The sequence below is a fragment of the Corapipo altera genome, unplaced genomic scaffold (genome assembly GCF_003945725.1).
Source record: "Corapipo altera isolate COAL_440 unplaced genomic scaffold, ASM394572v1 53, whole genome shotgun sequence".
NCBI classification, from domain to species: Eukaryota; Metazoa; Chordata; class Aves; order Passeriformes; family Pipridae; genus Corapipo; species Corapipo altera.
The window spans coordinates 5418962-5443685 of NW_020884900.1; the positions used below are offsets into that span (position 1 = coordinate 5418962).

The window sequence follows — 24724 nt, forward strand, 5'->3', positions numbered from 1 at the left end:
CTTAACTCATGACTGAGCAACCTCAAACTCTGCTCTGTAAATTGTGATGGTTCCTCAGCAACATGTAACTAAACAACAGGAGTAGGAACCTCTAAAAGATGCTGAGAACATCTGAAATATGGAATGAGTAAATCAGAGCTTTAGACATATATAAAGACAGCTGTGAGTAGAAAGTGTCAAAATACATTTGTGAAATAGTTGGATTTAAAGTTAATGGGATATAAGATGACGCTTTTGTGAATGACAGTGCACTTAGGAGATTTTCAAATGAAAGCAGTCTCTGGGGACTAAATCACCTGGTTGTTTAAAGATACAATACTAATTGTAAAGTATTATTAGTCTGGCTTCTTAGCAGATATGCTAAAAAATCATGGCTTCCTAATAGAAATTAAGTAGCATTACATCCTAACAACAGGATGTAAAGTAGGGCAGCTCATACTCCAAACACCCACACTGTTACACCTTCTGCTGACAATTTGGAAACAGGCCTACAGGAAAACCAACAAGCAGCAGGATGACAATAAAACATTTTTTGGAGGCAGCTTTAATTTACATGTTTTTCTGGTTGCTCTTTCTACTATGCCCTTGATCCCTTCCTACTCCCTTAACATAAGCTGTAATTTTTTCCTGTCTTCTAAACACAAACTTCTTGGAAAACACTACATAAACTTCTGACATCCCTTTCAAATTACTACTTTACTGCCCTCTACTGCAAGCACCTGTACGTTTTACAAAATAGTTTGGCCACTGGCATTTGCAAACATTTGTTTTTCTGTCTGGCAACAAATAAAAGCTCATTTCACATGCAGCATAGAAACTCTTGACTCAAGATACTGTTAAGTATTCACAGTCATAATCCATTAAGGCATCATCAGTTACCAGAACCTTCTAATTAAGTGGGTGCATAGCAGGAAATAGCTGACAAAAGCAGTTAAAACATCTCTGATCATTTCTGATAGAGTATGCTTAGGCAAATCTGTTAAGACAAGAAGCTGGCCAGCTTGTTGCCTGGATAGTGTGTGAGCTGCAAAAGTGGCAAGAAACCAGATTTTGAGGTTACACACCACAATACTTATCTTTTTGTTGTTTTTGACATTACTGGCTAGCCAAAGAGTCAAATAGAAATACAACCCAGAGAAAAGTGGATTAAAAAGAAAAACAATCTGAGATGTCTTGGAGCCTGCTTAGAGTCCTTTTGACTACTCATAAATAAAGGGAGAATTTCACAGTTCAAGACATCAATTATAATAAACAAGTCAGTAGTTAAGCTTGACCATAAAGGAAAAAAATTTAACTCTCCCTAAGTGCATTAGAGATTGTAAAAATCCAACAAGGTTGTCACAGAAGAAAGCACTAGTATAGTATTATTGAATGGAAAAAAGCTGTGAAAACGGTTGTGCATTATTTCTGCAGCTTGAGGATATTTTGTAACTAAAGTTAAAGAAGTAAGAAATAAAAAGTGAAAGTAGAAATTAGTTTCATTAAGTTTGTCTTACCTGTCTTAGAATACTTAAGTCCCTTTAAAAATTATCATTTCCCCTGGGTTTTTTTGCCAGTAAGTGCTCCTTTTTAAAACCAAAAATAAAAGAAATACTCATAACCAGGTCATTGTCATTAAACCTTTCCTGCCATTGCCCTCCTTTCTAATTAGGAGTTGTTTCTCAGTCCTGTCTTGTCTCATGCATAACAGGGTCAACCCACAATACTTAGATTAATAGAAGTATTTTTCTCTTCAAAGAAATGTTTATGGGAGAAGTATTCCCATGGACTCCAGAGAACTCCGTCAGGCCTCACAAAGGGAATCTTATGTCTGGAGTAAGGCTACAGAAAAAGTAGGTTGGTAGTTTTATCGCAGCCATGACAGAAAGGAAACTGTGTGCTGGTACCCACAGACCTGCGTGATTTCCATCTGGTACCCACAGACCTGTGTGATTTCCATCTAGGTTATCACATGCATCAAGCCTGTCACGTTGCTTTGGGTTTCAGCAGAGTGCACATGAAACAGAAATCCCGTGTTCTGCTGTACCTGTGTCTCTTAGTGTTGCTCTCAGAAGGTGTACCTTATTTTCATGAGCATTAAAAGCATCTGATAAAACATTAAGCTTTTTTAGACCTGAAGAGTAGTATGGTTTGCCATTCATCTTGCAACAGATGCCTGGCTTTCTGTCATGAAGGAGGCAAACGAAAACAACTCATGAGTGGATCCAAGAGATGGGAAGTCGGTGTTCCTAAGGCACTGTGTTTTAAGATGTGCAGGGCAAATTATTTAAGGGCAAATTATCTCAAATTATTGAGATAATTTGCCCTTAAATACACCAGCATTAAAAAAGCATCAGCTATGACTGATGTGGTCTCTTCAGCTGCTGGGGTCAGTCCAGATAACCCATAAATTCTTTATGAATTAAATATTAACATGGAGATGCTTGCCATGGACTAAGGTAGGATTTTGGAACCTTTCTGCCCCCACCCCTCCTTTTTCAGTTTCAAAAATTAAAAAGAAAGGATAGTCAGGATGATTAATACTGAAAAACAGTTTTGTAGCAGCTTTTGGTAAACAAAAGTGGAATAGTCATGGCCTGTTAACTTTAATTGAATGGAAGTGCACTGGCTGCCTAATTAATTGTCTATCACCACCTACAGATTATTAATGTCAGGCTCCATGTATTTAATCACAAATAAGTATAGATTGTCTTCTCCCTAAGGCAGATGGGAGCTTGGAAGACAGACAGCTATAATCTGGAACTCTGTCCCATGCTGTTGAGAAATACCTTACAGGTGGGCTCCGCAGGAGAGGCACTGACAGACACTGCTTTGCAGGAATGCCCACTGCTGGCAAAGATAACAGTCATTTTTTCTTTTTGCCCTCCATGCCCAGCCATTCTGTGCTACTCTCACTAGCAGCATCAATTAAATGCTGTCAGTAAAACCAGCTAGGAAAAGCAGTTTGGAAGTCTTAAAAAAAACAAACGAACAAACAAGGAAATTCCCTCTAGACTTACAAGGAGCCCTGGGTTATTGTCAGATTGAGGATTCAAGGGTGCATGGTTTAACTTCAAAGTTCTTATCAGTCGTTGCTAATATTCTCCTTGACATATAATGGTGAGATGTTAAAAAAAAAAAAACAAAAAAAAATACCCAAAACTTAGTTTAATTGACTTTTGGTTTTGATTAAATAAACTGGGACGTACTATGATCATCTGATGTTTTGGCTGGCATTCCTACCAGTATTTGGAAGACATTCTCTATTTGTCTTAAAAGAAAACACACCAGTTTCCTGTACTGACACTCACATGCTCAGTCACCTTCTGCCACCCCCAAGAGGCTACTGGGCAGCACAATGAGGAAAGTGTTGTGCCCAGGAAGAAGGAACTGCTGTCTAGTGGGACTTCTTACTTACACAAGTAGAGAGGTAAACACAAACCTTCCTTGTTGTCCCCAGTGCTTCACAAGCTGGGTGGGAGGATAAATATAACCTAAACTAAGTTTTGATGCTTTTTGTCCATTAAAAGTGTTCTTAGCATTCACACTCCCAGTTTTACAGGAGTTCTCCCTTCCATTTACTGATGGTGCTCTCCATTGCTACAGCAGTGGAGTTATTGGCATCCAATTCAGGTCTAACTGAAGAAAAGCCTTAGAAGATTCACAGGTAACAAAAAAACCTGAAAACATAGCTCTCCCTTTCTGTGGTTGATAGCTTTTTGAGCAAAAGCCAGTACTTTTTGTTTTCAAAGTCTATTTTGATTTAGATATCATGGAGAGAACACACACGTCTTTCCTGTCGTTCATTTATTTAATATACAGCTCAGTCTGGACAGTCTGATAAATTCTGTAGAACAAAAACGTCTTTGTGAACGTTTCTCATGGAAGACATGGTAGAGTGCTGTAGTTTTATGAATTTGAATTCAAACACTAAGGTACTGCTGCCTCAGATGGCCTAAATCAGCTTAAGTCCCACAGACTGCAGTTAAATAAGTCACTTGAACTATTCTGTCATCTTCCTGCCTTTATACAACTAACCTTGAAATATCTTCAAATATTTTGGTAAGAGGCATTACCAAGCTATAATAAAAGGAGGCTAAATGATACTATTTAGGAATCTAGCTCACAGTTAAATATGTTCTCTTTTTGTTCCCTTCACCTACTATTACTGCAAAGTATTTCCAAGGATGTCTCTACATTTCTGTGAACCTTCACCAGCTAATTCAGTCTCCACTCAGAAAGGTCTGTGGTCAGTAATAACCTCATTGTTTCTTTCTAGGCAAAACTAAAATCCTTCGCTGCCAAAATCATTCAGCTGCTGAAGGAATGGACTGAAACTTTCCCCTATGATTTCCAAGATGAAAAATCCATGAAAGAATTGAAGGAGATTGCTCACAGAATCACACAATGTGATGAGGTAGGGGTGGGTGAGGAAAAAAAAAGTGAAGTTTAAAGCAGTATTTGCTAACTGTTATATGTGGTTTGTCATATTATATACAATACTGCAGGCAGTATTTTCTAAGTGGACTAAAGCAGCATTTGCTAAGCTGTCTGTGTAACTACAGGACATGGGCTGACTGATGGACTTAATGGTCCATTAGCAGAAACTGTCTATGTCTAATCACCAACTGTAAGAAGAAGAGACAAAATAGTCATGACAATATGAAAAGTGACTGTGGTGCAGAAGGAGAAAGAACAGTAACTATAATGGCTCAGTATAACCAACTTTAATAATGAATTATGTACCTTCTTTTGTACATTGTTATTACTCTGTATGTCTGAGTTTTGCAGGACACGTGAACTAGTTGTATCAAGTGTACTCTTGGCCAGGGTGAACATTATTATTATTTAATAGCTCATTCCCAGCTTCTAACAATAATAAGCAACTGTTTTATTGCTATGTTCAGGTGACATGCACAGTATTTCCATAAACAAGGTCATATTTGAGCTCTGCTAGATACTCAAATCACCAGTCTTAACAGCTTTGAGTTTTTAGCCTGTGAAGAAAACTAGGCCTCACAAAAGACTTTTAAAGTGAATTTGAATAAAACAAGGACTGTTAGTTATCGGGAGGGGGTGGAGAGTGTTTCTTGGGTTTTTTGTTTATTTTGGGTTTTTCCAACACTCACAAAGCCTACACTTTTTGCTTATTGAGAAAGTCACTGTAACTACCATTAGAAGGAAAAATAATCAAGAACTGCAAGAGAATTAATTGTAAAATGCTTGTATGAATATGAAGGCTTACTTACGTAGAAGCTTCTCATTGTTTTTAAACCCACAACTTCAAGATATTTTTGAGAACAATTAGCAGGAAATGGGAAGACAGTTGTATTATGTGTTCTTGTTGATTCAATACAGAGAAAATGAAGAACAACAGGTTTGACAGCACTGCATGAATCAGGGATAGGACAATACAACTAGGTGTCATCAAGTTATCAAAAGCAAGTATGTCAGCTTTGTTGCATCAGCAAAGCTGTTGACGTGGATGCTACTATGAAAATGTCAGCGCCTTAGTAGGAGGAGAAAAGGAAATTGGATTATAATATTCCTTCTATTCCCTTTGTAGACAAAGAGGTTGGCAGAGATAGTAATGTAAAAGGAGACTTGGCAGAGGTTTTATTTAGTGTCTGTATCTTAGTAGTTAATTTGTCTATTACTTTGAACTAGAAAGAAGTTGTGCCCTTTCTTTCTCTTCCCCTTCCCTCCCACTCTGTTATGTATGAATAATTGACATTTGAGAAAAACACATCTTCATGGGATGGCTCAGTGCTGTGGTGTCCAAGCCATCTGATGACATCCATTAGTTACAGCGTCACCATATTTATCTCCTTAACAAGGCTACCAGTCAAGTTTCATCAGTGATGAGCTCTGCCACATTTGACCCCTAGGAAACATAATTTGACAAAAAGCAGCTTTTGCTCTTAAGTTTTTCTTACCGCCTCAGATTACCCCTACTATGCTTCAGTGAGGAATTATGGTAAAGGTTTGGGGGTTTATTTTGTATTTTAAAGCTTTCGAAATCCCCTTAGGACGCTATTCTTCATTTATAAAGTAGAAAATCAACTGAGGACTCCTACAAAGCAGTCAGGTGTTGTCCTAATGATCTCAGGCAGCATACCAAATAGCTATAGCTATAGCCAGGGTTGCACCCCAAAGGAAGTACAAATGTCTTGTTTGAACTCAAAGAAGGACAAATTATTGTACAGTCATTGGCTTATTTTTCAAAGTTGCAGGAAAATTTAGGGTAAAACTGATAAGGAAAGGAAAGTGCTAAATATCTGACATTTGTCTAAGTATTAAGATGCTAATAAATTCACAATAGCTTAAGTAAGCTGTAGTTTTCATGTCACTGAGTTTCTTTGTTCACTTTTAAGTAGTATCTGCAATACTCTCACATATCTTCAAGTTTAATTTTCTACAATCCATATCCAGAAAGTCTGCTTCCTCCCAGACATATGGGTAAGTCAGGCATAGCAGCTGAAGTCAAATGATTTACAATAGAAAGCTCAGCATACCAGAGATCAGAATTAGTGCTTTATTTTAGTTACCACCACCACGCTCCCTTGGCATTTTGGAACACTTGTAGCACAGTAGCAGGAATGGCTTCAGCCAGCTGCTGTTCAGCAGTAATCCAGTTGCCTCAAGATGAGCTACACTGCCTTCAGCTTTGCATTTGATTTCACTTGGGAGTCAGATTATTGGCTTGTAAAGCAACATTCTGACACCATTATTGCTTAATTATAACACGCAATATACAAGTATTTGGTAGTCATCATCTCTCACATCTGCCACGTAATTTCAGCCATCACTGCACATTAGTGGCTTCTTTGAATGGTCACAGATTCATTGCAATTCTTTGTAGTGGATCCAGTTGACTGGCAGAAACCATTACAGCAGGTTGTAAACTAAAGGTTAACTTTGTGGGTAACTTCAAGAGAAATAATTTGCATGAAAGGAAAAGAGAGACTGTGTAATAAAAAGGAGAAGGACTATCTGCAGTTGAATTAATTTTCCTAGCAGCAGAAAGAACATGGTTGGAGAATCTGGGTCATTTAAAGCAGAAACAAGAGAGATACAGGAGTAGGAAAAGGATCAAGTTAGCTCTTTGCATAGAGAAATGCCTGTAGGACACAATCAGTGGCAGAAAAAAAAAAAATCACCTTGCCTTAGTTGTCAGAACACTGAGCAGATTATATGTCTTTGGCATTACCAGTACATATCCTCATAGATCCTGTATTTAAAATCTGCACCTGATGAACAGAAAGGCATCTTAGTTGTCCAAGAACATGACGTATATTGTGCTCTTAACTAAATCTTTGATGCTATAATTGTTCAAAGCCAAGCCAGGGTATTTTAGGGGTATATTCCTGGTCATAATGTGAGTTCCCTGGATTCTGCCTGGGCTAGATAGACTGGATTCATCAATATGTCTGAATGAGAAAGAGCTTTTTGGGACTTGGTTCACAGAGGTTCCAAGAAGCCTTATGCAAGCAACTCAACCTTTCACTATACCCAGCCTTCAGGTGTTTACAGATGCCTTTGAAACGGGGTACTAGGGAAGGGAGCAGACCAGCCAAGCAAGTGAAGCAGAGCTGGGAAGGCAGGCAGGCATAACAGTGTCGTTACAGAGCTGCGTGGGCATTTAGGACAAGTTCATTTGTCACAGAATGATCAGCTCAGAGAAGATGAAAGAAAATGGATAATAGACATTTATTTTTCCCAGTCAGAAATTCTCTTGTGATCTGTATCTGCAATAGCTAAAGGTTTTTAGCAGTCGTTGTTTCTGCCTTTTGCTTAGGAAAATGGGACAGTGAAGAAGATCATTAGCCAGATGATACAGAATCTCCTGATGGCCCTCTCTGCACGGAGCCAATACCAGGAAATCAGAGAGAAATTCCGGCAACCCGTTACTGACAAAGGCACCATCCTCAAAACCAAGCCACAGTCAACTCAAAAGGACATCCTGAGTGTGTGCTGTGACCCTCTGATCTTGGCACAGCAGCTGACCTACATTGAACTGGTGAGACACTAATTGGTGTGAATTACTTTGTTTTCCGTTTACTAAATATTATTACACTCATCAATATGAATTTTGCTGTGGCTTCACTGAAAGCCTCCAGTGTTTCAATCAAAACATACCAAGTCAGATAATGAACAAGACCTATTAGGTACAACAATAAAAACACCTCAAACATCTACACTGTAGGAAGATAAAAGTTACCAAAATGTTCTCCTAACTTTGACTTTATTGATTTTTTTTTTTTTTACTGAACTCCCTGTTTGTCTGTACAGTAACAATCTCTCATCTCTCCAAACACAGGAAAGGGTGAGCAACATTTACCCAGAGGATCTGATGCAGATTGTGAGCCACATGGACTCCCTGGATAATCACAAGGTATAAAAAAAGACTATAGAGGGAAAAAGAAACACAAAATAACCAGAGTCAAGAGCCTCCATAATATATATGGAGTGTATAAATATGGAGTATACCCTATGCAAGAAAGACTGACATTTTCTAAGCTTCTTTAAGCTTATGCCTTAAAAAATACCCAACAAGATTTTATCAAGACACAAAAAGGAAGTTTATCCTTTGGTACCTTGGCTTTATGATGATACAGGATGGATTTAATGCATGGCCTGTTCTCTTGCAGTGCCGAGGTGATGTGACCAAAACCTATAACTTGGAGGCCTATGACAATTGGTTCAATTGTCTCAGCATGCTGGTGGCTACAGAGATTTGTCGGGTAGGTATTCACAGAAAACAAGATAAGCAAAGGGATCCTGGCCCTAAGGACAAAAGGCAGGCAGTGGTCTAATAGAGATTTAAACATTAGCAGGGCAATTAAAGATAATGGCATTATTCAAGCATTAAATTATTTGCATGCTTATATGATTAAGAGTTCAAGGCTATGTTTGGCTTTGCATATATTCTCTAGTTTTGTGCAGCTTCCATAGTGGCATTAGTCATGCAGTGAAATAGAACTTGTGTGGACTGAGTTAGGAGCTATTTTGGATTTTTTTTTTTTTAATAAATCCAAAGATTCTTAAAAATACTCATATTTAAATGCAGTTTTACCAATAAACAGCTGTCCTTCCACTACATTTAGATATCACTAGCACTGTTATGTATTCACTTTTTAATTTATATTCATTCATTATATTAATGCAATATTCATTGTAGAAAAAAAAAAAAAATCGAGAATAAGCTTTTTTAAAGCCTAGAAAGAAAGTGGACTACTGGAAAGGTTAAAAAAAAAAAAGGGGGGGGAGCATAACCTTATTAGAGGTTAAAGCAACTTCTGTCGTATAATAAACAAAGACATGGAAGGTGTACTGCCCCAGAAATCCCCTTTCTTTTTTTCTTTGTGTGTGTGTTCTCTTTTTAGATTCCTATTAATGTGTACCAGTTCTAGCAAATGGGAATTTTTTTCTAGGCAATTAATTTTGCTTTGCCATTTTTAAAAGAATTTGCAAAACAGGTGTTCAGCATCGCTTGCTTGATCCTATGCACGTTTGCATGCGTGGGAATCTGTATATTTGATCATCATTACTACCTGCTCTCAAGAGCTCATTTAGGAGTACATGCAGCAAAATGAGAAAAGCAGAATGTGGCAATTGTTTTCTCTCACATTTACGTTATATGCCCCTGATCTTAAGTCTGTCCAATGCTTTCCTCACTTCTTGAGAGGTTGAAATGTTTTGCATATATTCTTTCTGATAGGAGTGTCATGTTGTCTTCCTTTTCCAGTCACAGGAAATTGCTGAAAGTCCCCAGCTTGTTTATGCAAGATTCCCTAAGACATTGACCTTTATGTATAAACAAAAATTTACACTCCCCCACAACTACACAATTAATTGGTAGTAGCCCCAAATATTTCTGCTATTTCATTAAAAATTACAATCTTAACAAAATACTCTCAGGCCTAGATTATCATAAAATTTAGCTGGACAAAGCCTTGAAATGTCTGTTCAGCCAACCTGTTACAATGCCTTTGGCTGAACATCCTGTCCAAAATTCAGACCATCCCTTCCCTCTTAACAGATCTTGGGTTTTTTTCCAGATTGTAAAGAAAAAGCAGCGCACAAGAATGGTGGAGTTTTTCATTGATGTGGCAAGAGAATGCTTCAACATTGGAAACTTCAACTCGATGATGGCTATTATCTGTGAGTCTTTTTAACGCAGATGGCAAGGGGCACTCCATTTTACAACCTGACTGGCAAGGCTTTGCTCACACTTGCCCTAAATTGGCTGCCCACATTAGCATGCACACTTCTACAGGGGCAGTATCTGCCATTGACAGATTAGTGTGTGGGTGGGTGAGTTTTAGCTACAACTTCTGGTTGTCAAGCTGAAATACCTTCCAGAATGTGTAGTGCTGATACATAAACACAGTTATATTAGCCCTATTTTTTTTTTAACTCAGTTGTTTCTTTTTCTCCTCTCTCTGTGCATTCAGCTGGCATGAACTTGAGTCCTGTGGCGCGGTTAAAGAAAACTTGGTCCAAGGTCAAAACGGCCAAATTTGATGTTTTAGAGGTATGTATAAAGTTTTGACTTTTATATATAAATCTACCAAATAGTTTCCTCCAAACCTCTGCTAATTACTACATCAGAGATCACAGAGACACCTGCCAATGGTCACTACCACATAAACGTTAGGAAGAGCATTTCCTGAATTTCAAACTCTCTACTTGTCTGCAAAGAAAAGTGGATGCAAGTTTTCTTCAGGTTATTTTTTCCTAGCATATTTTTGCCCATTTCACTTCAAGGTAGTTTCCACTCAAGTAAATGCTGCCTTAAAAGTAATTAGAGTACTCCACCTAGTGGCGATCTGCATGGAAACAAAACCTAACTGAAACGGTCATCAAAAAGAGAGGTGACTGCAAATGAGAATATTGGGGTTTCCCCCAGATAGTCATCTATGATCTCCTTTCAGTCTGCTTTGCTTCAACGGTTAATGGAATAGATGTAAAGCCAGCACAGAATCCTCCTTTCAAACAAGACAGAAGTTAGAAAAACCTGTATCCAAACCTGATTAGTATGAAGATGCTCTATCTTGAAAGTTTAAAAAGGGACCAAACAAATTTATAAAGAATGAACTCTGATGGTTAGATCGAAGTTTCTTATTTGTAGGAAACAGGTATTACTTGACTGTCTTTTTCCCCCTGTATAAAAACAGCATCACATGGATCCATCCAGCAACTTCTGTAATTACCGCACAGCCCTGCAAGGAGCAGCACAGCGATCTCAGACTGCCAACAGCAACCGAGAGAAAATAGTCATCCCAGTTTTCAACCTGTTTATTAAAGATATCTACTTTCTACACAAAATACACACGAACCGCTTGCCCAATGGGCAGATAAATTTCAAGGTAGGACTTTGCTGTTGTAGAAACTGTAATGCTTGTTAAACATTGTCCATTGCAAATATTTGCCAGTTTTGAACTCCTAGCTCATTATATCACCAATTCCTTCAGCTTTGCTGTGATCTAGACAAAGTGGTATCATTATCTAGGGGAAATGATTTGAATCACATTTCTGTGAAATCCAGTGGTTGCTTTTCTGTGGCAGCACAGCAAGCCATCACATCAGATCAAATTCTAATGGGTAACTTCACCCTAAATCATCAGTGTGAGCTCACTGAACCTCATCCATTTAACTTGTTATAAATGCTCCACACAACCAGCAAATTGTATTTATCAGGTCTTCAAGGGAGGTTCTACAGGTTCTGGATTCTCTCTCCCCAGTTAATAAACATGCATGTCTAAAAAACCACAGACTGTCAAAAATATTTTTGACAAAAATCTTTTGTCATTACTAAGGCTGGGTAAGGGGGCACACAGAATATACAGGATTATGGATTTCTTAAAATCCTAGGAAGGAAAGGATATCTAAAGTTTCTATATGTTATTTTGATTATTTCCTAAATTGAAAGAGTGCTTTATGAAAAAATTAGGTATGTCACACTTCATTTAAATTGAAGTTTGGAAGTGTAAAAAGTAAAATAAATAAAAACAACCATTTACTCTCCAGTTCCAGTCACAAGCTAATTTAGACATATGGCACAGAAAATAGGCCAAGGCACTATTATATATGAAGAAAAGGTTGATGATGAAAAGAATTCAAGGCAAAAGACTGGACAGCAGAGATATACTGTTCTAAACTTGAGAGACTAAGTAACAGCTGATGAGGAATTAGGAGCAAGAGGGCAAAATGAAGGGTTCAGTAAGACGAAAGTATAACAATGAAGTCTGAGTAAGGGACAATAAGAAGCAGCATGAACAAGAACAAAACTGAGATCTTCTGAAATTGAAACAAAAGAACTAATATTTGAAAAAATATTATTTTAATAATCCTCTTTTAATTAATTCATGCAGAAGTTCTGGGAAATTTCAAGACAGATTCATGATTTCCTGACATGGAAGCAGGTTGAGTGTCCTTTTGAAAAGGACAAGAAGATCCAGAGCTATCTACTCACAGCACCCATTTATAGTGAAGAAGGTACAGTCCTTTACTGAACATTATAATGAATCTTCCTACTTGTTGAAATGCAGACAGAATATGCAGCTAAAAATATTAATGTGCAAAAATGTATTTGATAGCATGATTAGCATTTCCATATTGGTTTCTGATGAGAATAAATTTCATTATCAAGTCTGTTAAGTTACACCTGCTATATAACCTTTAGACATTTTTTTTTTCAGTTAAAGAACCCACATATCTGATTTTTCTTATTGTATTTACTAGCTCTGTTCATTGCATCCTTTGAAAGTGAAGGTCCAGAAAACCACATGGAAAAAGACAGCTGGAAAACACTCAGGTATGAAGCTTCCTCAGAACATAAGTCTTTTTGGAAACACACACAGACATGTCATCATCACCTTCTTCTGTCCTATTTGCATACCCAGCTTAAAACCAAAATAAAATTGTTTTCCCTTCAAAATTCAAATCTGAAAAAGTTCAGTGAGGCTTAGATTTTGATACAGCTTTTTAGCCAGATCTGTTGATGCTGCAAGATCACTGCTGGGACTATGAAAGAGAATATGCTTTATTTTGGCTATCAAATACAGTAAAATAATCTACATTTTTAGTAGTGTTCAGACACACTTTTCTCGGGGAAACAAATGTATAGAGATACTAAGAAGGTGCTCTCTTCATAGCTATGCACTTACAAATCTTATAAAAGGATGAAAATTTCTAAAACTAATCCAGTTGTCAGCCTTCTCTAAGGGATAAAGTCCCAGTGACTCCTCATCCTTGTGAGAATGGGAAGCACCATTTCCATGTACTTGATGAGATCAATTAATTAAATTTCATCCAATACTGAGGCCAAGGCAGAGAGATTCAGACCTTCATAAATCATGTTAAGATTTAACATATCTGTACCAGATAAAGAATGAACAGAGGCCTGTATGCCCCAAGCTGCAGTTGAGCTTCATTATGACTATATTGTCTTAGATGAGACGTTATTTCTTATTGATCCCAATGTTTCTAAGAAAGTCCATGTAAGCTTTTTACTTATGACACCAGTGCAATGCACTTTCCATGAAATCCAACACTGTTCAGCATGCAACAGTTTAGGATGAGAGAGGAGCATGTTATATGCCTGAGTGAATCCTAAGGCCCTGAGGTAATGTTATGCAAGCTTAAGTTTCATTTCATTTAACATCAGCATCCTTATTGGAATTCATAGATGTATTCAAGTTTCTAGCAGTTGAAAAATCTATCCCTTGAAGAAAAGCTAATGATGCAAGGTAGATCTATTGCAGATCTGAAAAAACTTTTCTATCACAACAAAAAGATAATTTTACTTTTTTTGTTACTTTGTCTTTTAGGACAACTCTGCTTAATAGAGCCTGAGATTTTTGGATCTGATTTGCGGACTATGAAGCACATCTAATGAACGTGTTTTTACAACATGAATGAAAGACTTGGACTGTGCTAAGAAAGACCTCACTGGATGAGGTCTGTTTTGTATATACAGTAACTTTTATGAAATAAAATGTGGTAAATATTTCACATGTCAACCTTAAGGCACTTACTGAAGGGTTTTGGTTTTTTATTTTAAATATAAGGGCAGGGCCCTGTTCTCAGAGATGAAATGTATCATGGGAGATGGTATCCCTGGGGAGATCTTATTCTATCAGCATCCAAATTTTTATTTTTTATTACTTCCACCAAAATAGGTAAAAATTAAAACACACATCCAACTGAAGCCAGTGTTCAGGTTAAATACTCCATTGGACCAGTATCCTACAGAACACTCAACACGTCTCTAGCTTTGAAATGAAGGCTCTCCTTCAAATTAGCAAAACTGTTCACAGGTGTTAGTAAGTGTCTGTAGAGTCAAGGCCTTTGACATCTGCAGTAAGCATGTTCCTCTCCTACATCAGAAAATAGTGCCTTACAAGGTACTGATCTCGTTTAGTGTACCTTATTACGCTGGACTGGAAGTAAAGGAAATAAAAATATGGATGTCTCGAAACCAGCTACAATGTACTTTTTAAATAAAATGGAGAATTATGGCACATGAAGTAGAGTATACCTGCCTGTAACACTGATGGTGCAGCAAACCTATTTTTGTTACATGATTTAAAGAGATAAGATGGGATAACTGCTGGGGTATGTGCGTTTGTGTGTGAGTATGTGTGCGTGCACATGTGATGATGCACACATGTCTAAGTTTTAGTACTTCTGGGAACTATCCTTTAAATTCTGGCTGTCAGAGTAGTTTGTGTTTTCCTTTTGAAAAATCAGAGATTTTTTTGTTTGTTTGTTTGAAGAGAAGGATGTCTAACCTAGATTATCTCTGCAAAACAGGCCTAGTACTTTGTTTTAAAAAGAGTTTTTGGAAAATAAAAAAATCATCATGGGCTAGGGAAAGGGAATAAACTCAGATGTCCAATTTGAAGTTAAGGCTAAAGTTTCCAGAGAAGCTTAAGAGTTCTTCACCACTGAATTGGTCATTTAATTCCCTTGGTTCCTTTGAAAAGTCTAGTCTGCACTTACAGACAATTAAAATAGAGACCAATTTAGGATGTAAGATTTTTCTAGTCTTTTGCAAGGCATGTCTGGGCCAGAACCCATTAAAATTTAAGGGCAAACACCATAAGAAATTAATCAAACCTTTGAACCCAGGGCAGTACCAAAATTAGAGGTGATCTGCAAACCCATTTCTAGTTGCTCCTTTTAGTCTTGAGTTTACACCTAATTCAGCTATTCAAATTAGTACCTGAAGAGCTTATGTTAAGATTCAAGGTATTCATTTCCAGGAAAGAAAATACATAGTTCAGAACTTATTTTCTCATCTGATCTCTGAATTAAGAAAAAAAATAAGCTCAGATTAAAACTATTTTGTCTAATGAACAAATTATTACTCACAAATACCTACTTGTCCCTTCCAGTAATTGTTCTCTTAAGGCTTGAGGGCAGAATGTAAGATAATGACTTGAGCCAGATGATTAGATTGAGGGTTTTAATTGGGTTTGTTTGTTGTTTTTTTTTTTTTTTTGTTGGATTTTTTTTTTTAACCAACAAAAAACAAGTCCCTCTAGAGTTGACAGTGGTTACAGCCTCCCTCACAGGGCATTGCAGAAGACCTCTGCAAGGACTTCTTTACAAATGACCAGCTCTAGGTAGACAGTGTTTATCTTATTCTGCCTTCTGTTGAAGAAGGGGCAAGACTTGCTGGACTGAGGGTCTGGTTTATTCCAGTTCAGTAGACTCTTCCTGCTTGAGTGCCTACAACCAAGAGCAGTGCCACTGTTTCATGTAGCATCTGCAGTCGCTTAGTAGAAATTTGCTGTATTGGCCCTGTTGTACGGTGAATAATTAAGAAGAGCTTTCCCTCTTTCACCTCCCCCTTGACAAATACTTAAAATTAGGAGAGTAAGTCGAGGTAAGGAAGGGAGACAAATCAACATTTTGCTATTCCCATAGCATTGACATCAAAGAGAAACAAAAGCAAGTTATACCATGAGGAAGGTAGAAGTAGAATACTAACTGTTAACAAGAACAGCCCAGGAAAGGGGAAGGAATAATTCTTATGACCTGCTGCTATTTTTCCTGTGCTGAAGTACTGACCTCTTCAGCCCTGGATTACAGTAAGAATATTTATACTGTATTATTACAGTGTTTTGCACTTTCAGAGATGTTCTAGCTAGTAACATTGTCAGACACTATATGAGGGATTGTATATCAGCTTTGTTTATGTAATTGAAGTTTAAAAGGGATGCTTAAAATTTAAGAAAAAAATATATATTTGAAATGCAATTTTAGAACACTTTCTGTAAATGTATAAAAGAGCTTTCACATGAATGTGCACTTCACCGGTCAATCAGTCCAAGTATATACTTGAAAACCATGCAGTATCTACATTGGCTCCTTTTTATTTCTCCTCCTCAGTTTGATACATTCCTTAAATACCGTGTTTTGCTATTCTGAGCTGAAATGCTAAATATAAAGCTGTACCATAAAGCAGGATATTCTGTGTTTGACTGGATGTGCTTGCATTAATAAAAAAAGAAACTTGCTTCAACCAGGATTAACTTTTTCCGTAGTCATTTTTCACTGGCAAAGTTATCAAACCACAACCAAGCAGCTGAATGAGGTGAACCAACTGTGAGAAGGAGATACAGTCATAATGAACCAACTGGTTACTTTCTGACTTACAAAACTATACTATGAAATATTTAAATATCTTCCCACAAAGGCAAGAGTAACACTAAGCCAACAATATGCTGCCACTTATAAATGTTCTCTCTGTAACAAGATTTTATGGCTTTGATACAGTGTCTTTGCTACAGAATATTTTCATTCTCTCCGTGAAAGTGATTAACAGTTCCACTGTGTAAAAACATTGTGTCCTAAGAGTTGCATTTCTTTTTTTTTTTCCTCCGATGTATTTATCCTTTCAACAGGAAAGCACAGAACCGTTTGGTGGCTGCAGCACACTGCAGGGTTTCCTGTGGCAAGGATCCGTTGACATTTCACCACCCCCAGACCTTTGGTTGCAACCACTATCCTTTTTCATGCCCTACTTTACAGAAGCAAAGCCACTTCTCCAAGGTCACCCAGAGACAGGCAGAGAGCTGTGAGGAGAATCCAGCTTTTCTAACGCACTGCTCCAGAGCGACCCACACTCCCTCCTTTCTCAGGGATATAAGCCTTCAAAAAAAATTAGATCTTGCAAGTGCAGGAGCTCTGGAGGTCCTGTAAGCATTTTTAATCTGTTGAAAACTCCCCAGGGGAATTGTTTTGGTAAGCAGACATCCACGACAGACTTGCAGAGTTGAACAGTACTACGCTCAGTCATCATAGCTCATTAGGAAAGATAATGATGTTTACCAGCATTAAGAGGATCAAGCAGATAAGTGTCTTCCTGATGGCCAGTTCACGCTTATAATTAATATGAATATTATATCCTTGAAAACTCACTTCAATTATGTCCCATCCAGTCATTAGGATAAATTAGCTATTTACACAGGTCTAAGAACAAGCAATAAAATTGCTTTCCAGGCACTTTACTGCCATTAGAGCACAACACACTGTGACAAGCAGTAGCTCAATGCCAGTAAGATATCCTTAGTTACTTTAGCACCAATTTGATTTATCAAGTTAATAGTTCCCAAGAAACAGCTTTCTTTTAGCAAATAACTCATAGAGCAAAATTCAGCTGAGTAGTCAGCTGACAACTGATATTAGTACATCTTTTGGGGAGAAATCAATAATTCTTCTGAGGATGTGCTGACAGATCTCTTCTCCTCAGTCTTCAATGTATATAGTTTTATCAGGGCACCTCCAGCTTCCCAACTAACCAGAAAATCCTACAAACAGTATATGGAAGCACATTTTTGACCTGGTTGTCTGCAGCAATTAAATAGGGTTGTGTGGACAGCATGATAGTTTAAAAAAAAATTTTTAAAAAAATCAAATTGAAGAAAGAATTAATCTGAAACTGTTAATGCATGTTATCAAGGAAGTTTCCAGACCAGTGAGCATGCAAATACTAACAATAGTTGCTTTCAAATGCTTCCTTCCATGGTTGCCCCTGGAATGGCAGGGATAGCTGGGTATGTTTTGAAGTTCCAGCCCATCTCTATGGGTCCCCATAGAGGTCCCTAACAGTGCAGAGGTTTGCTGTCCTTCACTGCTCCCCAAGGTGGGCCTTGGGGTTTGGAAGAGAAAATCCAAATTTGGGGGTATAGTTCTGCAGTAATTTGGAGGTACAATCTAAATTGTAACCATTTCTCTAACATTGTAACAGTAAACAATTGAAATGTTTTTAGTATTTCCCATGTTGTAAGCAATTTTTGACATCAGCATTTTTGTGGTTTCTTGATACCACATTCAGCTTTTGCATAGAAAATCGATGCAGTTGATTGCTGTAAAACATCTTAGGGATATTGGTTTATTTTCATAATGAAATATTAAAAAGCAATCAAGTTCTATGTCAAGCAGGGAGTGCTGATCCAGTCTGAGACAGATATTCTACCCCTTTACTTAAGGGGTGTGATGAGGAAGCCACCAATTCAAGCCACCAGGAAATGCAACTTAAATTTAGAATTACCAAGCCAATAAATATACTGTTTCTAATCTACTAGGATGCATACTTTACAATATTGATTATTTAGGCTTCTGACAACTAGTAATAAAAAGAACTTATATTTTGAAGTTCTGTAAGAAACAGTGTTTGGCAAAACCAATATACAGTTACTTGAAACTATTAGCAGCACCTATCAGGAGGAAAACCAGAACTAACCACACACACACACAGACAAAGCAGCCAAAACCCAGGTCTGTTGCCACACAGAGGATTCCTGTTAACAACCTGACCTCAGCACTAAGCGTGGAGACCGTATTACAGGATTGAAAGAAAGCTGAAAGTGAACACAAACCAAAGCACTGGTTTCGAACATTTCCACCTAATCCAGGACAGGAAAGAAGAAACTTGAAATTCAGCGGAAATTCACTTCCAATATTTTTAATCTTATCTCCTGTCTTCAGATTAAGCAGGTATCTTAATCTTAAAAGTAATATACTTCTGTTTGGAGGCAGAAGTCAAATGAGTTATAGCAGAATCTCCTTACACAGAAAACTACTTAGTATCTTTTTAATCCCTGTCACATGAGCACACTAAGACCTCTTCTGATTCTGGGGCATATTAAATTCAAGGCATCTTGCTATCCATCAGTGTCAACACTGAATGTTTCCTTTTAAATATTTACATAATTTCCAGTTGTTTACATTCAATTCAAAGAATATATTGCTAACAACACTCCATCTCCACAAATATCTATTAAAATTGCGAAGTGAACTGCAACTTACAACCACAGCAACAGAGCACTGGGGGACTCAGCAAACACAGTTTTAAGTGATGTAGTTGACTGAAGTCTTGAACACTTATGGCACTACCAGAATTTAATGAAACACTGAACTATTCATGTCTTTAGACATAATAGCTCAGTGCTGAAGAACTGATCTCAGTTTGAAAAAAAAAAATATCACTCCTAAAATGCTTCAAAAACATAAAATCCAAGCAAGTAATGAATAAATTCATAGGTCCAAGCCAATCAATTTTTTCTCATATGCCACTTATCTCACTTTTTAAAATTTTCACAGTACCCAAGTATTCCAAGAAGAATTTCACAAGAACCCAGCACCCAAAAGGTCACTTTGACAAGATTTTTAAAAACCACAAAAGACAAAGACAAAAACCCCCAACATCTGCTCTATGTGGACTGCATTTACAGGCCAGGACAGCACTCCAGCTGCTCCCCAGGAACTGCATGGCCCAGAAAAGCATGTGACTCTCACACTGAGAGTAACCTAAGCATTGATCTGTCTCTGAGCTCTCTCCAAAGCGTACCTGAGCATCAAGCAATCTCAAAGGTTTTTATTTTCTCTTCAAACCATTCCTTTAACATGATCATTTTCCCCATGGACTGTAATGCAAACAGCAAGAAGCCACTTAAGCTTGCATAAGGCTGCAGGAAATCTGTGCAAGAGCTCAGGCTCTTACAGGGCCAAAGCTGCTGCTGTGCCTGTTATCTCATGTTTCCACAGCTCTGCTCAGCTTCACCTCCTGCCTCCTCCACACTCATCACGCTGTGCAAATGCCCCCCACTGCTTCCCAGAGGAGCAGCTCCCCATTTGTTTCACAGCTGTGACTCTTCTTGCTGGGCTCACTTGCCACCACCTTCAGCAGGAGCCAGCCAAGTCATACACCATATCTGGGAAGGCTCATTGATAGCCTCTGCATTAAAGTTTATTTCACTCTAGAGATATATTCTTTTTTTAAAACAGCACTTGTACCTGACATCTGAGAACACTTCGGTACTGGCAAAGAGCATATGCTCCCCTCACGGACATGCAAATGGCAAAGGAACTGCAAAAAGCCAGTCAAACAAAAAAACCCAAGCAAAAGCCAGCACTAACACTGACATGGCAAATGGCAGGAATGAGTTAATATCCACTTTCACATGCAATTCAAGTACAAATGCAAAGCATTCTACCTATGAAAGAAAACTGTAAAGGCCTTTGCTAAGTTAACTTGCATCAGCGAAGAGTTTTTACACCACTTGTAATGAAAGATGAGAGGACACGCGTCAAGAGACCTAAGTCACACGTGATATACAAGTCCTACAGCTACAAGGCAAACTTGAAACTGTTGAAGCTGAAAATGCTCCTGAAAATCTCACCACATCACATACAACTTACAACAGCTCAAATAAACCACTTAAATGACCACAGACTTCAAGTTTAGAGGGACTTCTTTACCTTATCCTGGAATAGGACTAAGCTAACCAAAACAAGGCTGTGTTTTAATAAAACCTTAGGCAAACATTTAGACTTAAATATAAAAGGGCTTTATTTAACATTCTGCCTTCAGGTCAGAAGTACTTTTGCTGCATGGCACTTCCATACAGATCCCAGCTACAACACCTGCTCTTCAAACCCAGCACAACACTTCCTTTACAGAAGCACATAAGATATCCTAATAAAACGGTGGAAGCCATTCCCCTTTTTGGTGCAGTCTCAGAGCAGTATATCCTGGAAATAACAGTAAAACATTTACCTTACTTGAACCCAGGAGAGAGACCATGTTGCTCAAGAAAGAAGAACCTTTTCCTGGCAGCTTCAGATACCACATGAGAGGAACCAGTTATTCCACAGGGCTAATTAATCCCACAGCCACCATGGTTACTGTAAGCACAGCACCTCTAGGACTGGTCTGAAGCCCAACCAGATCTCTACTGCTCCATGTAGCACAGCTCTTCACCTCCCAAAAGGAGGTATAGACTCCACCTGGTGCAAACTCACCCGGGCCTGAAGGCAATCATGATGCCAAAATTCACAACACCTGGAATCCCGGGCCATGGAAAGCCAGTCAGCAGAGGGGCACTGGGTGTGTAGGGGGTGCTTGCACCAGCCCACTCCCAGGTGTGTCCCGTTCAGCTGCACTGCTGATTGCAACAGTCAGGCAGCCCAAACACACTTCTCAGTGCCAGGCATTCAGAAAAACCGATACTATACCAACAAAAGCAGAGGTGTGCAGAGCCCATGCAACCACAGAAATATAAGAAACAGCATTATATCATAGTCTTCTTTCCTGTAAAGCTTTTTCAGCGAAGACAGAGGTGGAGCCCTTTAGTTTGCAATCAGTCAGGCCTGACAAGGAGAAGCTGCATTGTGTGGGCACGAACCAAACACTGCTTAAGTTTAGGCATAATGGGATGTTCCTCGTTCTCCTTCACAGCTGAGTAAAATTTCAATGACTAATCTCCTGAACACGTATTTGGGGGTCACACACACAGCAAGAGCACCTCAGGCAAATGAAAGCTACATTCACCTTGGTTACACAGAAAACTTTTATCATTACACTGATGCATCAATGAGTTACTAACTTATGCTGAATCACCATTTTTAAAGGCTTTTATTTGCTGATCTGACAAAACAAAAAGCTGAATAATTTTATTCTAGCTGATTAATTTTATTTTGGCCTGCACTAAAACCTTCAACTTAAATACACGTCTGCATTCCGATAGAAGTGGTTAGGGTTAACCTACTACTTCTCTTTCCCTTCTCATGGAATTCTCCAGTCTTAAACACAGTTTACAAAGAAGTTTTGATTTTCATAGGTGTGTTTATCTCAGTCTTTTATGAAAATAAAAAAAGCCAGTAAGTATTTTCTTCTGGATGCAGCAGATCCAGAACTATTTCCCTAAGGTTTTTCAACTTTTTCATCTCTATTTTCTGATTCTCCAAAACAGTATCTACTCTCATTGAATAACATTTTTAAACAAATTAAAAAACACAACCCGCTATCTTTCCTGTAAAGGGTCTAAAATAAAACCATACCCTGAGCTAATCTTATCTCATCTCATCTTCCCCTATTGAAGAACACCTCCCCTTCCCTCTGGGGAATTTATATATTGTAAATTCCATGGAAAAGGTTACAATTTATGTGGATAGCACAGAACAGGAAAAAAAAAAAAGAAATTACTTTTCGATTCAGTGGAGCATGTTCCTATTTAAACAACTGTTACTATATTTAATACTCTAGCACTAAAATGCTGTGACTCCTCCAGGGAAACACAATTGGCTTTTTACACTTGGACCACAGCTTTAAAAAAAGTGCATTATATAAACAGCATGTGTCAAAACACAAGGTTTCCCAAAACCCAGACACGTCACCCAGATGATGACCCTGGGTGCACAATTGATTGACTCCAAAGCCTGATAGTCATCTTCCTTTGCAGTGCCCCAGCAGCAGCATCCCAAGCTGCACAGCATGGGGTTTATCCTCCATCTGGAGGTAGAGCACACCTTGGGAAAGCCAAGACCAGGTCTTCTCTGCTGAGCCAGTGATGGTGCCTGCATGGCAAACACCCATTTCTGACATCCTGGAGCTGTGCAGGTCAGAGCTGTTGACAACCCAAGTGCACCACTCAAAACCCTGATGTTCGTCCTTTCTCTAGGAATTGCCTGTGGCTCCAACCTAAGGGCCTTGGCCCCTTGAGCCAAGTTTTTTGTTTTCCGTGTACACTAGCTCAGGCCGGAGCTGAGGAGCAGTACCATAAACTCAGTATCCACACTGAGACATTGATAATTAAGTTACTGAACTTGTTTTGTGGGAGGAGACACGCCTGGGGCTTATCTTCTCCCTCAATTAATTCAATTCTGTGTTGGTTGCTAAAGTAGACAGCAAACCCAGCCCAAGGCTCTACTGGCCGAGCAGCCAGCAGCTCATCCATGGCACACACTGGCTGCTGGGATCTTCCCACCAGCAGGGAGCACAGTGATGCTGTCTGCAGCCTTGTACCACCCCATTCCCACCATCTGACCTGGTAGCTGCACTCTCCACAGGGGCTGCAGATCCATGCAGTAAGGATTTTATCTCTGCAACCCCCAGCCAGCTCGAGACACACTTGGCTAACATCTTTCAACCAAACTTATGCATAAAGCAACACACAGAAGATTTCATTATTCAAGCAAGAGATTTTCATATCTGAACCATGAGCAATTTCCTCCCTTTCTTGGATTAAGTTCAGGAAAAAATCCAAGGAAGAGTTACACATCTTACTGAGAAAGAGCACACCTGCCCTGCATTACAACTCACAGCAGTAGCCAGAAAACAGCAACACAGCTGTACACAAACACACCTGCTTGTATCACAGTGTGGCTGTGCCAAAATGCAGACAGCAGTTCAATTCACTCAGGTAACTGAAATCACTTATAAACTCACTTTATAATAAAGGCATATCCCCCTATTTCTGTTCTAGTTGTTACAGAGCAAAGGTGTGGGTAAGGGTCTTAAATCACTGCTCTTTGTCATGAACTTCATGTTGCCATAAGTTTACTGGTTTTATATAATTTTATTTTATGACAAACACAGAAATAAGAAAAAAGCCTAATCCATAGTACAGAGTTCATAAACAGAGTGCTGTGTGGTTTAAAGCCAGTTCTCAGAACAGGTAAATGGCAGAGCAGCTCCTGCACTGCCCAGCAGCCTCTGTCCTGCTCACAGGGTTCAGCCACTGGGTGTTCCCTTGCCAGGCATCAGCAGCTCTGTCACCTGGGACCCTGAGTGGCTCCCACGTCCCCAAAGAGCCAGGGATGGAGTTTATAAAAGGTTGAAAGTTTTAAGGCACAGAGTTGGAAGAAATTAGAGAGGAGCCATCCCAAAGAAAAAATAGACCGGGTTAATAAGAAAGGTAGCACATAGTGAGCACAGTACGAGCAATATGAGGTTAGATTTATAGAAGTGAAGAGACATGTAAGTTTTCAGGATACAATATATCTCTACAGTACACGTACTTTCTAGGTATGCTAAGGACTTGGGGGAAACAAACAGCTCCCCAAATTCATACATTTTTCTGACCAGTGCTGGTCACCGACTCAGTTTTTTGTTAACAGCTCGGGGGCATAATTAAATTGTCACTGTCATCCATAGCCATACAGAAGAGAAGACACTTGATCAGTTAGCTTGGGGTAATGCAGCAGTAACTGATTACAACTGCAAAATCTGAGTCCTGAAATTGGGTCTACCCATGACTTTTCCCTATATAGTGCAGGAGCAAGACAAAGTGACGCACTGCCAGAGGACTTTTTGGCAGAGAAACTCCCAGACAAAGAATGACAAAAAGCAGAACAGAACCAGGAAAGCAGATACTTTGTATAAATGTGAGTAACTTCTGAAGCAGTACTCTGAACAGAATCTTCCTCTCCGTAGGTCTCAACCTTG

General features: G+C 38.7%; 1 protein-coding gene across 3 annotated transcripts in view; it reads left to right on the forward strand.

The window, feature by feature from the left end:
- The window catches only part of RASGEF1A (RasGEF domain family member 1A), a 159567-nt gene extending 143045 nt beyond the window's left edge, over positions 1 to 16522 (forward strand). For 2 of the 3 annotated variants that reach the window (XM_027649502.1, XM_027649501.1), the window contains exons 4-13: positions 4259 to 4396; positions 7778 to 7999; positions 8300 to 8374; positions 8631 to 8723; positions 10041 to 10143; positions 10437 to 10516; positions 11160 to 11351; positions 12357 to 12480; positions 12727 to 12799; positions 13815 to 13988. In XM_027649502.1, the coding sequence (XP_027505303.1) occupies positions 4259 to 4396; positions 7778 to 7999; positions 8300 to 8374; positions 8631 to 8723; positions 10041 to 10143; positions 10437 to 10516; positions 11160 to 11351; positions 12357 to 12480; positions 12727 to 12799; positions 13815 to 13839 (1125 nt within the window). In that variant the 3' untranslated portion in view covers positions 13840 to 13988. Of the gene's footprint in view, positions 1 to 4258; positions 4397 to 7777; positions 8000 to 8299; positions 8375 to 8630; positions 8724 to 10040; positions 10144 to 10436; positions 10517 to 11159; positions 11352 to 12356; positions 12481 to 12726; positions 12800 to 13814 lie in introns of all 3 variants that reach the window. The other variant, XM_027649500.1, reaches the window with a different exon arrangement.
- The last annotated feature ends 8202 nt before the right edge of the window (positions 16523 to 24724 follow it).